Source organism: Rhinopithecus roxellana, chromosome 4 (genome assembly GCF_007565055.1).
Source record: "Rhinopithecus roxellana isolate Shanxi Qingling chromosome 4, ASM756505v1, whole genome shotgun sequence".
Classification (NCBI taxonomy): Eukaryota; Metazoa; Chordata; class Mammalia; order Primates; family Cercopithecidae; genus Rhinopithecus; species Rhinopithecus roxellana.
In genome coordinates, this window is record NC_044552.1 from 49,974,654 (window position 1) to 49,990,750 (window position 16,097).

The following is a 16,097-nucleotide window of genomic DNA, read 5'->3' on the forward strand; positions in this document are numbered from 1 at the left end:
ACTATTTACTCTTCATAATTATGGTAAAAACTACAAATGCGTAACTTAAATGGAATAGTTGACTAATTTGTTTTAGACTTAAAACTAAACACTTACTAAGGAGTTAATCTTGTTTCTACTAGAATACATTTGGTCAGAAGCAGAAGTTGACCACATGATGGAAAATACAATTATTAGGTGAGTGAACACTGGAGTTGGGATGAGGCTATGCATGTGTATGTCTAACACACTCAGAGCCAGCTACTCATAATTATTTGACTTGAATGTGAGTCTATATCTATCCATGATCAATCTGTTTTTGCTCAAAAGTGGAAATTGGTTTATTTGTTAATAATTTAAATGTAGGAAAGCAACAAAATAGTCAAAGTTGATTAAATTGGCAATCCCATTAGAAATGGACAAATCTTAATGTTTCAAGTATATGAGTTGACTATTCTATAAGCATAATAAACCATTACAAAAATGAAAATGTCATCTAAGTGTTGATAACTAGAAAATCAGGAAGCAGGTGTGGCAGTTCTGTTTCATTTAGCTAAACTGATCCAACTAGATCTCAGTTAAGAACAAATTTACTTGATAAGCATACCTGATGTTTTATCTCTGACATAACCTGATTTTCTATATCTGAGCCAATCATATCATCCTACCCTTCAACTTATTAAAAAAATCAATTAATTATATTTAAATTACTGTATTCTACTACAAAGACACATGTACACGTATGTTTATTGCGGCACTATTCACAATAGCAAAGACTTGGAATCAACCCAAATGTCCATCTGTGACAGACTGGATTAAGAAAATGTGGCACATATACACCATGGAATACTATGCAGCCATAAAAAAGGATGAGTTTGCGTCCTTTGTAGGGACATGGATGCAGCTGGAAACCATCATTCTTAGCAAACTATCACAAGAACAGAAAACCAAACACCGCATGTTCTCACTCATAGGTGGGAACTGAACAATGAGATCACTTGGACTCGGGAAGGGGAACATCACGGACTGGGGCCTATGATGGGGAGGGGGGAGGGGGAGGAGGGAGGGATTGCATTGGGGAGTTATACATGATATAAATGATGAATTGATGGGTGCTGACGAGTTGATGGGTGCAGCACACCAACATGGCATAAGTATACATATGTAACAAACCTGCACGTTATGCACATGTACCCTAGAACTTAAAGTATAATAAAAAAAAAAAGAATATTTAAATTATATACTCTTAAAAAAATAAATAAATAAAAATAAAAAAAAATAAATTACTGTATAATTGTGTTCTCTCCAAAGCATATACAGGCACCCATTTGAAAAGCAGTGTGTATAATTATAAAGGTACTTACATATTTGGTTTCTCGACCAGCTGCTCTTGGAAGAGTTGTGGGAGTCTGTACGAAAATAAAAACAATTATACTTCTGAAATAATAAAGTAAATAATAATAGACTCAACTTCTGGAATGTGTTCACCTTCTTCTCAATTGAGACTTTCTAAACATTGCTCTCTCTATACAATATCATTTTTTGAAAATTATTTTATAAAATGATATCACTTGATTATTCTTTTCACTGACTTTATCTATCAACTTTCTGCTAATTTCTCCTTATTTATTGATGATGTTAACTCATAGATCATAATAGTTCTTTCCTCACATTTCTTCTGTAATTCTTGCCTATTTCAAAACTCAAGTAGAAATCTCTGTCTTTTCAACTTTTTGAGCTCCTCAATTCCAAAGATGTTCTCATCTACTCCATTTCAATCATTCACTCCCAGAAATCTCCTTAATTTTACCTTCGCGAGTAAAACAGAAACTCTCAGAAATTTCAATTACAAATGTCCCACACTCAGACCTCTACCTCTTATCCACCATCTTCATTTCTCTAGTGCTGCTAGTACAACATCCACATCGTTGGGACTTCCAAATCACTGACCTTCATCAGCTTTATTCTGGCTTTACCGCTTAGCTCGTATTATTTAATATTATAAGTCATTTTAATACTTTTATTTTTTTATTTTCCTCTCTTCTGGTGACAAGTTCACTTCCAAAAAAAAAAGAACTCAACCCTAAATTGGCTTTGCCATCCATTTTTCTCCATACTTGTATCTGAGATGCAAAACATTGTTGGAGAAACTCTTTCAAATAAATTAATTAATTTTATTTTAAATTAATAATTATCAATTTCAAATGTGCATTTGGTACTGCCCCAAATTTTTCTTTTGTAGGCCCACTTTCTGAGATGAAATAGCTATTTGATTCATTCATCCACTCAACATATATTTATTGTGCATCTACTGTGTGCCAGTCACTGTTCTACACCCCTGGGACTTATTGGTAAACAGAAGAGACAAAAATGTCCCACCATTGAGGAGTTCACATTCTGGAAGAAGAGAAATAAGCAATGAAATCATAAATAAGTAAATTATATGTTAGAAAGGAATAAATGCAATGAAAAAGAGTAGAAATAATTTGAAGCCTAGGGCAATATATGCGCTTCCAGATAAAAATTTATTTGCTTCTATAAAATACCTCATATTTTTCTGGACCACCTAGATGTTAAGGAATTCAAGAGTGCTGGGAGTTTACAATTTTACATTAGATGATCAGTGTTGAGAAGGTGACATTTGAAGGAGACTTCAAAGACTTGAAGGAGTAAGGGAGTTGAGTGTGTGGTATTCTAGATAAAGAGCATTCCAACAAGAAGGAACAAGTGCAAAGTTTCTAAGGTGGATTTTCTCCACTGAGAATTGTGGATAGAAAACTGGAAGTAATCTTTCCATAAAGGACAATAAAAAATCTGACCAATATATTGAAAAATATTTAATCAAATACATCAATGAACTAAAAAGAGAGTGAATAATTTCTGGGCAAAATCAAAAGAGGATGGGAACCTGAAGAGAGAAGTTCAGCATTTCAGAACTGCTTTTTCCCTGGGGATGTTTGCAAATAATGATGAGTTGCTTGAGAAGCTAACCCAAACTTTTGATATCTCACAGGTATATATAGAGAAAAGTCAACCAGGACTTGCCAAGAACAGATTGGGTCCCTAGGAGTAAGAGTGACCCAGAAGACTCACATAGTCTTCAACCTGGTATCAAATCATCTGAAGATGACTGTCCAGAAAAAAATAATCTCAGAACCTTAAATTAAATTCAGGTAGTTTTTTCTTGCTAGTGCTCCCAGTGTCTGACAGAAACAAAGAAAAGACTTTCTATGGAAAGGTAATATCATATGAAGTCTCCATTTCTATTAAGAAATTTTCAAATAGGATATCTAGCATACAATCAGATTCAGATACACAAAAAGGCAAGACAATGTGAATGAGGATGAGCGGCAATAATAAACAACCAAAAAAAAGACCCAAAGAGATTAAGAAATGTGTCTTTTCAGAACCAGACTGAAAACAACCATACTTAACCATGATTTTGGAGATAAAGGCAGAAAATTTTTCACAATATGATAGAAACTATAAAATGATCAGTGATATAACTGATTTGAAAAGAAACTAATGTGCTAAGACAGGAGCATGCTTGACACATCCAAGGCACAGCAAGGAGGCTAGTGGGCTGGGATGGAGTGAGTAAAGGAGAGAGTTGGAAGAAAAAGGCAATCACAGAAGTACTGGGGCACCAGACCATACAAGCCCTTCCAGGACCTTGTGAGGACTTTGCTTATATTCTGAGGGAAATGTGTAAGCACTTCTGGCTTTAAACAGAGGAAGGTCATGATCTGACTTATGCTTTAAAAGGTTCTCTGCGTTTCATGTGTTAAGAATAAACTATTGTGAGTCAGAGGTATAGGGACAAAACTCTTGTACTATCCAACAAAACACGGTGGCTCAGTAGTGCAGAAGCCATGAAATAATCATAGTCAACATATTCTGAAGCTATAGAAACAGGATTTCTATAGAAGAGATGTGAAATGTGAGAGAAGGAGAAGAATAAAACATGACACCAACATTTTTGGCCTTGAGCAAATGAAAGAGTGAAATTCTACCAATGGAGATGAGAAGGCAACATACGGAATCATTTTGTCAGAGAAAATCTAGATTTTATTTGTCTGCATATTGAGGATAAGACATTTGTTAGAAGTCTAAATGAAAATGAAGAGTAGATATTTGGAAGTCTGCAGTTTGAGAGAGAATCATGGACTAGAAATAGAGTTGCCAGCATATATGTAGTTAGTTTTTATAACATAAAACAGGGTGAGATCACCAAAGGAATGAATATACAGAGAAATGAGAAGTTTGAGGACTCATGACTAGAGCATTCCAACATTAACAGTTTGGGAAGAAGAAGATGAACCAGCAAAGGAGACTAAGAAATAATAACAAAAAGGGAGATAGAGGAAAAACAGATAGAGTATGGCATTCTAAAATACTCTAGAGGGAAAATGTATCAAAGAGGAAGGTGTGAGCAACTGTCTCAAATTCTGTTGCTGTCATCTCAACTCAGGACTAGGTTTATTGCAATGCAGAGGACTTCAGGAACCTTGGAAAAGTGGTTTTGGTGACATAAAAAAAGGAGATTTAAGAGGAAACTGGAGAAAAGGAATTGAAAGTAGAATATATAAACTTTTTCAAACTTTTTTAAATTCATCCCCATCACACCTTCTCTCCTTAATCTGAGTTAATGATCTTACATTTTACTTCATTGAAAGGTGTTAGTTATGAAATAACTAAAGATATTGGTTATAAAATTATTTCTCTTCCACCAAACTATAAACATTCTTGCATCTGTAGCTGTCATGTCCTTTATTTTCCATCCTGTTACAATGAAGGACATTTCCAGCTTATTATCAAATGGTCTTAACACATTTGGGCCACTATAACAAATATCATTGACTGAGTGGCTTATAAACAACAGAAGTTTATTTTCCACAGTTCTGGAGACTGGGAGGTCTAAAATCCAGTCACTAGCAGATTTGGTGTCTGGTGAGGGCCCACTTCTGGTTCATAGATGAGGCCATCTTGCATGTCTTTACATGGTGGAAAGGGTAAGAGGTTTCTCTCAGGACTGTTTTGTAAGGGAACTTATCCCATTCATAAGGTCCCCATCCTCATGACCCAATCATTTCCTAATGGCCCCATCTGCTAATACCTTCATATATTTCAACATATGAATTCTCAGTAGGTGGGTGGGGCACAAATATTCAGACCTTTATTTCCCCTTCTTCTCTAGAATAAGTACTTCTTTCTCTGCTGAGACCAATGCCACCATATGCAAATTTGATCCGTCATTTTCAGCTTCACAAAACAAAAAATTCTTTCTTGACCTTACTACCAACCTAATTTCCTTTTCCTTTTAACAGCCAAACATTTCAAAATAGTTGTTTTGTTTTGTTTTTACATATTCTATCCCTGCTTTCTCATGCCACAACACATTTAAACATCAGAGATAAGATCAATGGGGTGAAGTGAGGGACTACTAAAATCTGAGGGTAGTAAAAAGAGGTAACAATGAAAACAATATCAAAGTGGTCCTTCAGCCTTCGGGAAGAAAATAGTTAACTACAGGTTTCAACAACTGGCCAGCTTTTGATGAATCTTTCCCTTGATCCCTTGCCCAGCAATGATGACTGGGACAGCTATTGGAAGAGAAGAATATACCATAAGCAGAGGTGCAGGGAGGCAGAAAGGAGGGTCAAGGTCACCAGGGTGGAGAGGAAGTGGCAAGTGGGAACTGGTTGATACTATGGCGCTTCTCCCTTCTGAAGCACATGCTTCTCCTGCTCTTAAAGAATAAATAAATAAACCTCACCAGAATTGGCAAGTGCTAGACTTGGGATTCAGGACCTGCCATCCCAGGAACCAGGCATATATACACCCAACTTAGCTGACATGCTCAGGGAAATTTGAGTTTCCATGGAAACATAATAAGACATCTGAAAAACTTAAATGCTATAAAAGAAAACAATGGTTCCTCTATTCCACTCCTAAGTATTTACCCAAGATAAGTGAAATCATATAGCCATACAAAGTCTTGTTTACAAACGTTCTTGGCAGCTTTATTAGTAAGAGCTCCCAATTAGAAATAACCCAACCATCTATTAACTGGTGAATAGATAAACAAAGGATGGAACATCCACACAGTGGACTACTAATCAGCAATTAAAAAAAAAAAAAAAAAAAAAAAAAAGAGCTACTGATCCATGCAATGATATGGATGAATTTCAAATGCCTTCTACTAAGTAAAGGCTAAAGTGACTACAGACTATATAATTACATTTATATGATATTCCTGAAAAGGCAAAAGCATAGGAACACATGAAAAGATAAGTGGTTTCCCAGGACTTGGGTTGGAGGGAAGCATATACTAAAAAGGAGCACAGGGAACTTTTTCAGTTGATGGAAATGTTTTGTTTGGAATGAGGTAGTAATTATATGATTGGATTCTTTTTTTGTTTGTTTGTTTGTTTGAGACAGAGTCTCGCTCTGTCGCCCAAGCTGGAGTGCAGTGGCCGGATCTCAGCTCACTGCAAGCTCCGCCTCCCGGGTTCACACCATTCTCCTGCCTCAGCCTCCCAGGTAGCTGGGACTACAGGCGCCCGCCACCTCGCCCGGCTAGTTTTTTGTATTTTTTTAGTAGAGACGGGGTTTCACCATGTTAGCCAGGATGATCTCGATCTCCTGACCTCGTGATCTGCCTGTCTTGGCCTCCCAAAGTGCTGGGATTACAGGCTTGAGCCACCGCGCCCGGCAATGATTGGATTCTTTTGTCAAAACTCAGAACTGTAAACTAAAAGGATGGAGTTTACAGGGATTACATTATGCCTCAATAAATCTTATTTAGAAGAAAAAACTATGTCAGCTTCAACAAAGAATGTAATACAGCAATTGAAGGAAAGAATAGATACTGAACAAAATCTTGAACTGGAATATTAGATCAAGGATTCTTCTTGAAGGAATTAGAAAATAATAAATAGAAAAATATGAAGAGTAAGAGACATGAAATACAGAATCAAAAGTGACAAAATCAGTATTATAAGAGTCCCATGTGGGAATAAATGTTTGCAAAAATAATGATTAAAAATTTCCGAGAATGTAAGGGAAAGAAAAGATCGAAGACTTCATATGAAAGGTCGTAAAGGGTAACAATCAAAATACACAAGAAAAAAAATGCATACCTAGATACATCATAAAAAATATCTGTAAGATCATACATAAAGTTTTAAAAGCTTATACAGCAATTCTGTAAATGATCACTCTATAGTAGAGGAACAAGTATCATGCTGACAAAATAATTCATAAGTATGTTGTTGAAGAAGAAGAAACCTAGGGGGAAAATGTTGAAGAAAGAGGACCTACAATTTTATTTGCAGCAAAACTATAATTTAAATGAAAAGGCAAAATAAAGATGTTATTATGGACAGGGCTCACAAAATCTACACAAAAAGATCTTGCTTTATACAACTTGAAGCAGGATTCCAACAAGAAAAACAATAAACCCAGGAAAAAGCTTTGAATGTGTGCAAAATAAGGATCTAAATCAGAAATAAGTATCTAAACAAAGGAAAGATCAAGAAGTGTTCAGACATAAAGTTCAAAACAATACTAACAAATTGTATATGTATGTGCTTGTGTTTTTATATACAGGTTGATTAAAAACAAGTAGAAAGTGAAAAGTGCTATAGTGCTTACAAAATGTTGGGGAAAGACATTTATACATTTTAAAATTGATACAAAATTAAGCATAATAATTGTCTTTAAGAATGTACATGTAACTACCAGAAGTAACAAGATATAAAGTAAAATTTTCAAGATGTTTAAACTAGTAAATATCAAAATTGCCCAAGGAAAGCAGAAAAAAAAGAGAAATAAAAACATTTTAAATAGAAAACACGAAATAAGATAGCAAAAATTCACCCTAACATAACAAGAATTGCAATAATTATAAGTGTCTTAAGGTCCCTAGCAAATAGAATCTGATTGACTAAAAATTGTATCCAGAAATACACTGTTCTGAAGAAAATTAGACAAAAGGGTATAAAAAAAGTAAAGTAACAGTAAATGATACATCTAGGAAAACAACAATTAAAAATCATAAATAGAAAGTCACTATATTAATACTCAAGAGGAAAACCTTAAGTTAAAAAATGATTATATACGCCGATAAAGCTTCTAAAAACTCAAAAACGGGAATGAATGCCAACACACAAGCACCAGCAATATGGTTTCAAAATATACAAGTCAAATCTAATAAACACTCCTTTAGACTTATCTTTCTCTGACCCTTGGCCGCAGTCAACATAATTATATTCGAAACACTCTCTTCTTATAGCTTCCATGATATCACACTGCTCTGACTTTCCTCTTACCATAAAAGACTTTTCGTTATCATTTACTGGCTCTCCATCTCCTTTTCCAGACCTGTGCTGTTATGTTCCTTGGAGCTCTGTACAGGACACTTACAATGTCTATGTGCAAATGACCCTCAAATATCTCCGATCAGCTTCAAACACACAGGTTTAAGCTTTCTTGATAAGCACTTCAAACTCATCCTTGTCTAAAACTGACATAACCCTCTGCCTGCCACTATACAGCTCTTCCTTCGTTGTTGTCTATCTTCAAAGCAGAGACCTGTAGTTCATTCATGATTCTTCTCTCTCCTTCACTACCCGCACCCAAACTCTCGGCAAGCCTCAAACGGTCATGCTTCTCTCTAGCTCTTCTGAACCCACACTATTCAGACCACACCACCACTAACTCTTTCCCTGACTGCAGGAGCCTCCTCACAGCAGCCCTATTGATCGTCTTCTATAGTTTCATGTTATTCCCACCATGGTTTTATGTCTCCCCATTTTCTTTGGAATAAAAGCTTCATACCATAGCAAATAAGTGTTTAAATTACTGTGCTTAACCCAGTTTCTCAACATCATTTGCACTGTTCATCCCTAGCTCGGTGTACAGCAAGCACATTGGCTGTCTTCTTTATCTTCATACACACTAAGCTCTTTCATGCTTCAGGAAATTTACACATGCCTGTTTCTGTACCTGAAAGCTATTATTCCTGATCAAAATTTCTGTTGCTGGCTCTTTTCCACCTTTGGGTCTCAGCTTGAATTCTACCCCTTGATCACTACATTCAAAGCATGTGCCTTAGGTTACTCAGCCTTGCTTATGTTCCTAGTGCCTTGCAGCACCAAACTTATGGTAGGTGCTTAATAAATACCTGTTGAATGAAAAAATTGCCTTGAATGAAGTGGCCTAAATTACCAGGTTTTTTTTTTTAACACCATAAGCATTAAACATTTGTTAAAGAAACCAGTAATGTAGATTATTATTCATATATAACTTCTTAAATCCCATTCTCGTTATGTTTAATATAATACAGGTCTTTTACATGTTCAACAAATGAAATAAGAAAAAATATATATTTTAAAATTGATATAATATCTTTGACAAATCAAAGTTTTAGATTAAAAGGCTTAAAGGATATACAACAAAATAGACTTCAAATACAGAAATTATAATTATCCATTTGTGGGTCCTCTGCTAAAATATAATTAATATGATAATAATTGATTACTGGGTTTTATATGTAATTACTAATGGATATTTATTGATAATATTCCAATTGAAAATTAGGATTACTCTTCTCATTATGTATAGTTCTGTACATTTGAAAATTACTTTAGATGCACAGTGTCCCATGTTTTAAGAAAGGACAGGAAAAAAGTATACTAATTCCAAGGAAATAAATAAATAAGGCTGACCAAAAAAAAGAAAAACAGTAACTAATGAGTAACAATTATCAGTAAAGGAAAAATCATAGGCATTTTGAAATTTGGATGAGTAGAGCTTAAGTGTTTGAAAAAAATAATTTGGAGAAATGTAGTATTTTATAATAACAAATGAAAATAACTATTTTATAAGAAGGAAATACGTACACAATTACAACAATTAATAGTTTAGTAGTACTCTAACAATCTAAAATATCCAGTTTTATTTCCCTTTGAGTCAAAGAATAATGAAATAAATTCAACCAGCAAAAAGAAAGAAATTCTAGAAATAATACTTCTGTTAAACCTCTTAGACTAATTTTACTTTAGTCTACTTCATTTTTTACTTCTCTATTTTCAAGTGACTATAAATTCCATAAATATTGAATCTATAATTTGAGTGAGAATGAGCCACAAATTATACATTCTAAATGTCAACGTAAAAAAAAATAGTCTAATATGTTGGCTTTCAAATTGTTTTGAACTTGACCCACAGAAATAGATTTTACTTTGCAACCCTGTATACACTTACCTTGCATTATATGTGTACATGTAATCAAATGTCAACAAAACCTACACATTACTTGAAACCAAGTCTAATATTTGCTATCTTTAAAATTCTACAAAAAAGACTGATTGCTATTCACTAAATTTATTTCTCAATTCACTATTGGACCTTGATTGCAGTTTGGAAATCATTGATCTAATAAATCTTACGGTTCCATAAATTATATTAAATACATACATACTTTGACTGTGTCAGAACCCAACAATGTCTTTGGGGACCTTGAAGGAGAATCAGAAGAATGCTGAAAAAAAAGAAAGGAAGGAAGGAAGAAGAGAAAAGGAAAGAAAAGAACAAGCCTGTGAGGCATCATACTGAAGTAGAGGAAAATGAAGAGAAGCAAAGCAAATGTTTGAATTGCACATTCTAGTCTAAGGCATTACCATAGACAAGGAATCCTGTAAGACCTTATCAATGGTAGCACAGAGCTCTTCAGTTTGCTGCCTGAGCTGTGCAGGGAAATACAGCTGGAAGAATTGAAACCAGGTACTGGGTTAGCAACAAGTTTTGGGATTGCATACCAAAAGCAGGGGTAATCTGAAGTTATTACCTCCACTGGTGGTTCTAATGTGTTGTCCTTGGAGACACTTTCAGTCTTGGATGGTTCATCTAGTGCCTAGTGATAAATGAAATAGTTCTTATATGAGGCTTCTAGTCATATAACTGGAGTAGAAAAGTCTCTTCAAAGAAAGCCTTGTATGTATTAATATTCCAAGAAAAAATATTTGAAGTATTTGATGAACTATTCTTTAACATGAAGACATTTTTCTTTTAGGTCTTAAGTTTAAATCTTTAATCCATCTTGATTGAATTTTTATATAAGGTGTAAGGAAGGGGTCCAGTTTCAGTTTTCTGCATATGGCTAGCCAGTTTTCCCAACTTCATTTATTAAATAGAGAATCCTTTCCCCATTGCTTGTTTTTATCAGGTTTGTCAAAGATCAAATGGTTGCAGATGTGTGGCATTATTTCTAAGGCCACTGTTCTGTTCCATTGGTCTATATATCTCTTTTGGTACCAGTACCATGCTGTTTTGGTTACTGTAGCCTTGTAGTATAGTTTGAAGTCAGGTAGTGTGATGCCTCCGGCTTTGTTCTTTTTGCTTATACGACCAATTTGGCTTCAAACTCCCTGTCTCCCTAATGATGGGAACTAGGCAAAATCTCTATTTCATTGTTTTCTCCTCTGCTGGGTCTAATGGGCACATTCAATAGTCATCCAGAGATTTGGGCAGAGTTTATCCACAACCTTTAGGGCTCCATTTGGTACTCTCTTTTCCAGATTCTCCCCTCACTTTCTAGTTTCTGTATGACCTTACACTGTTCTCTGTTTTCTCATCTAATAAGTCTGCTGGGTTGTTGCTGAATTTTCACTACTTCATTGTGACCAGACAAGGGACTACCTATAAGGTGAAAAACTATAAAATCTAGAAACCAACCTAGTGCCATATTTTTCTTGCAAGCGTTGACTCTACTGCAGTTTCTACCTGCCTTGGTCATGCTTCAGTACCTTCAGATAGTTTTTTATATTCTTATCCAGAGTTTATCATTGTTATCTGTAAAACAGTTGGTCCAATACAAGCTACTTCTATATTTGCAGAAGCAGAATAAGGCAAGCTAATTTAAAATTAATTCAAATTTCGATTTTCAGCACATATTTTCTTTATCACAGAGATTGTATAAATTAAATCTCAAACCTGTCTCAGGGTAGGCTCATGACTAAAGGTCATTTTTTCCTACCCTAAGCCTAGATTGCTATAAGAAAATGTTATGACCATTCACAGCGGCTCACACCTGTAATCTTAGCACTTTGGGAGGCTGAGGCAGAAGGATCACTTGAACCCAGGAGTTCAAGAATAGCCTGGGCAATACAGTGAGAACCCATCTCTATAAAAATTTTTAAAAATTAGCTGAATGTGGTGACATACACCTGTAGTTTCAGAAACTTGAGAGACTGAGGCAGGAAGACAGTTGAGGCCAGGAGTTCGAGGCTACAGTGAGCCCTGATCACATCACTGCACTTCAGCCTGGGCAACAGAGTAAGACACTGTCTCTAAAAAAATAAAAATAAAAAAGCAGGATTGTCATTTCCCTTTGAAAAATAAAAATGTTATCATTCTTCTTGCAACTGAGAGTGTAACAATTCAAAAATCTTGACTTCTTAATGGGGATGCAATTCCCATTCTCTATCTTACCAGAGCATCAGCACCATGATAAATATTCTGAATTTCAGCCTGCTTTTAGTATTTGACCCTTGGGGATTTCCCCTACCCCCTTTTGTGTGTGCGTGTGTGTGTGTGTGTGTGTGTGAACTCAGCATTATCCTGGGTTGAACACACACAAAATTGTCAGTATTTAGCTGAAAAACACTTGCCAAGATGGCAATTTCATGTGGTTTGACTTGTTTTTTAATGCATTTTTTAAATTGATCCTCAATTATAGGTATTTTACAACAGGAAGTTTTTCAAGCAATCTAGTTTCAGTATACTTTCAAAGTTTGAAAATCTACAGCCAGAAAGGTTACAGAAAAAATATATGCCATGAGTTCTGAAGACAGTTATAAAAGGTTACCAAAAATGCAATAAGCAATTGTAGGCACAATGCAGTTATTTTCAAGAGAAATATCGTCACTTGAATATATGTGTTCTGGTAGATTTGTAAACAAGCAAATGAAAGACTCAGTTCTCTATTGTCATGTATCATATAACTTTTTAGAATTACAGGTTCCCCTCTCCTATTATTTAGATTTACCTCCTATTTCTCATTTCTTTATTCCCATTCTGAGGTAGATATATCCTGATAGAAGGTGTTATGCCAGTTGTGAAACCATGGAATCCATTGCTCATCAAAATCTCTTTTCCCCCTTCTAACAACCAGGGATCTCCATCCAGAACTATTAGCCTTGACCAAGAGGTACGAGGTCCAGATGCTAGAACTGCCATTTTGGCACGGGACATACCCCCTAAGAATTGGGAATTACCAGGTTCAGATGCTAGAACTGCCATTTTGGCATGGCATATACCCCTAAGAATTCAGAAAAGTGACTTTAAAAGATAAAATTTTACTATTCCATGTTTCAATAGCTCATACAGGTAAATATTGTCTGGAAATTTTTGTTTTCAAAATCCACTTTTCTGTATTAAGTAACACAATTTGGAAGGTTTTTTATGATAACCTAATAAAAACATTCAAGATTGCTTCTTTCTTACCATAACAAAATCTATATTGTGCTTTCTTTCTTCATTCTTTAAAATTATGATTAATCATGAGAAATGATTGGCAGGGAACTGAAATTTTCACAAAAATAACTCTTCACTGGTGTTCAGATGGTTTAATATTTTCCTGGCATGCTGTTTCAATCATCTCCTGTTCACCTTGTTAATGGTGGGGAGGTTCCTTTCCTTGTGTTACAGGGATAGATGGTTACATAACCCTTGACACTATACAGATAAAATTCACAACAGTTTATTAGTCACATATACTCACAGTCCAGGGAAGGGGGACATCACAAAACATGTAGGGCCACATGGACGTCACAATAAGGAACAACCAGGGGTTGTGGGTATCCAGAGAGTAATGTGCCCCTGGTTCCACCAAAGGATATGATTGGCTTGTTTGAACTGGAACCTATTACTAAGGTATACGCAGGAATTGCACCTGGTCAGTTGGATAAGGAGGGTTGTTTGGCTAAAGAACCGTATCTGCAGGAGCGGAGTGAAGAGGGGAACTTGCAATTAGGCCATTTGAGGCTCTCTCAATGCTAGCAGATGTCAAGGTAGCACACAATATTGGGCCTTAATTTTAGGTCTCATACCACATGTGACCTCTACTAAAGTGAAAATTATGGAGACAAAAAATGTCATAAATTAAAGATCAGGACTAACAGCCAGCTCCTCAGGAGGGGATTCTGTTCTGTCTCTTGCTCACCATTCCAACAATGCCTTTCCTATGCTCCTCACTTGAAGGCTGCTCTTCAACCACAAAGAACCACTTGAATTCTTTGAACTTGCGGTGATCTTTTGAACTACATGCAATTAACTCTTCCTAGATCCACTCTCAGTTCACTTAGAGAATTCCTATTCATCCTGAAGATCCAAATCAAACTCCTTTATAACATCTTTCTTGGCCTAACACTAGGCAAAGTCAGCCATTCTCTGTTTGGGGCACCATATCACTTTGCACATATCTTAAGTATATTGTATCATAATTACTTTTTAAACTATATCTCTACCCTACTGGGCTATTTGTCCTAATAGACTACAGAAAATATGATATTTATCTTTGTAGGCCCAGGATAAAGAATATGATAGGTGCTCAGTAAAGGTCTTTATGATGAATCACTGGGTAAACCAATGAATAAATGAAGTTAAGTTAAATTAATAAATGAATCATAGAAATAATATGATTTAAATACTTCCTGGTAAAATGCTCTAGAGAAGTGATTTAAACTCTTTGAGTAACTTAATTAACAAATAAACTGTATCTTTCTCTATATTACAGCTAAATTTGTTTACCATCAAAGATTTGAGCATATAATCAATGCTAGTGCAATGAGATTATTTCCTTTTTCAACCTAAACCAACTAAGATTAACATTTTAATTAGTCTGTGGAAACTTACTGCTGGCAAACATAACTTTTATTAGGTTACTTGTGATAATTGACATTCACTCAGAGAATGACAGAACTATCTACTCAGGTCCGTTGGAAAACTATAGAAGATAACTTGTGCTAGGTCAGTAATGCTAAAATTTTGAAATGGCACAAAATACTCAGACTGTATTTTAAAAATTGGATGGGGTCTTATTTTGAACTTAAATAGTCTTGAAATTTACTAGAATTGATTTTTTTAATTGACTGTGAGTTACTTGTCAGATGTATCATTGTGATATACACTCCTTCTAGTTCTTTTCCTATTGTCCAAAAATTTCTCTTAAACACATATTTTAAATCTCCATTAGTAAGAATTCTGACCAGAGATTGCTTTTTGGCAAGCTAGCCTACAGGAATATATTGTTTATCTAGACTTATTCATTTTGGGTAAAAATCTCTTAAAATATTATCTAATAAATTATTGCTATTAAAAATGTACATTTTCTACCAAATTGGACTACAGAAATTGAGGCATAAATGGAATATTCTTTGAGCTCATTCATCTTAAAGAATTCTTAACAAATACAAATAATCAGAAATACTCTCATTAGAAGTGCTGGTGGTTTGTTCAGAAGGGCCAACTTTGGGGCCCAGCTTTTGAAAAGACACCAAATAAATCTCATAGCAGAAAATAGCTTCTGAACTTAACACTACATTAAAATTCAGAGACAAGAAATGTGAAAAATCTCTGTAAATCAAAGTCCTTGTATAAAAGTATGCCAATAAACTGTAATAGGTATTCCCAGTTATGAGTGCCTCTGACGAAACTGCAAACACTTTTTACTCAAATATATTGAGTTAGTCTAATTTGCTCCCTTAAAATATAGGATGAAGTTCTAAAAATCAGGAGTTGGAAAGTAAACTGCCTCCAGAGGAAGAATGATCTAACAGAATCTGTAAACTTTTTGTTATACCTAGACTATCTATTTGATTGAATTTCAAAATTTTCATTCCTGAGTTATTAGATTTTAGTAATGATCAAATCAACCCCCCAAAATTATGTTTACCCTAAATTCTCCTATACTTTGTTAATATGACCTGCTATTTGGTAGAATAAATCCCCCAAGGACTACAAAATACTTACTGGACTAATACAAAACCATCTGTAGGATAGTAGATATTGTTAGAAAAATGAATCTCACTTTGATTGTCTAGTTGGGGATTCAG

General features: G+C 34.9%; 1 protein-coding gene across 1 annotated transcript in view; it reads right to left on the reverse strand.

The window, feature by feature from the left end:
* MLIP (muscular LMNA interacting protein) overlaps window positions 1–16,097 on the reverse strand; it is a 249,045-nt gene that overhangs the window by 97,757 nt on the left and 135,191 nt on the right. Inside the window, 4 exon segments of the mRNA XM_010363869.2 lie at window positions 1,344–1,388; window positions 10,466–10,525; window positions 10,665–10,748; window positions 10,832–10,897. Coding sequence (XP_010362171.2) covers window positions 1,344–1,388; window positions 10,466–10,525; window positions 10,665–10,748; window positions 10,832–10,897 — 255 coding nt within the window.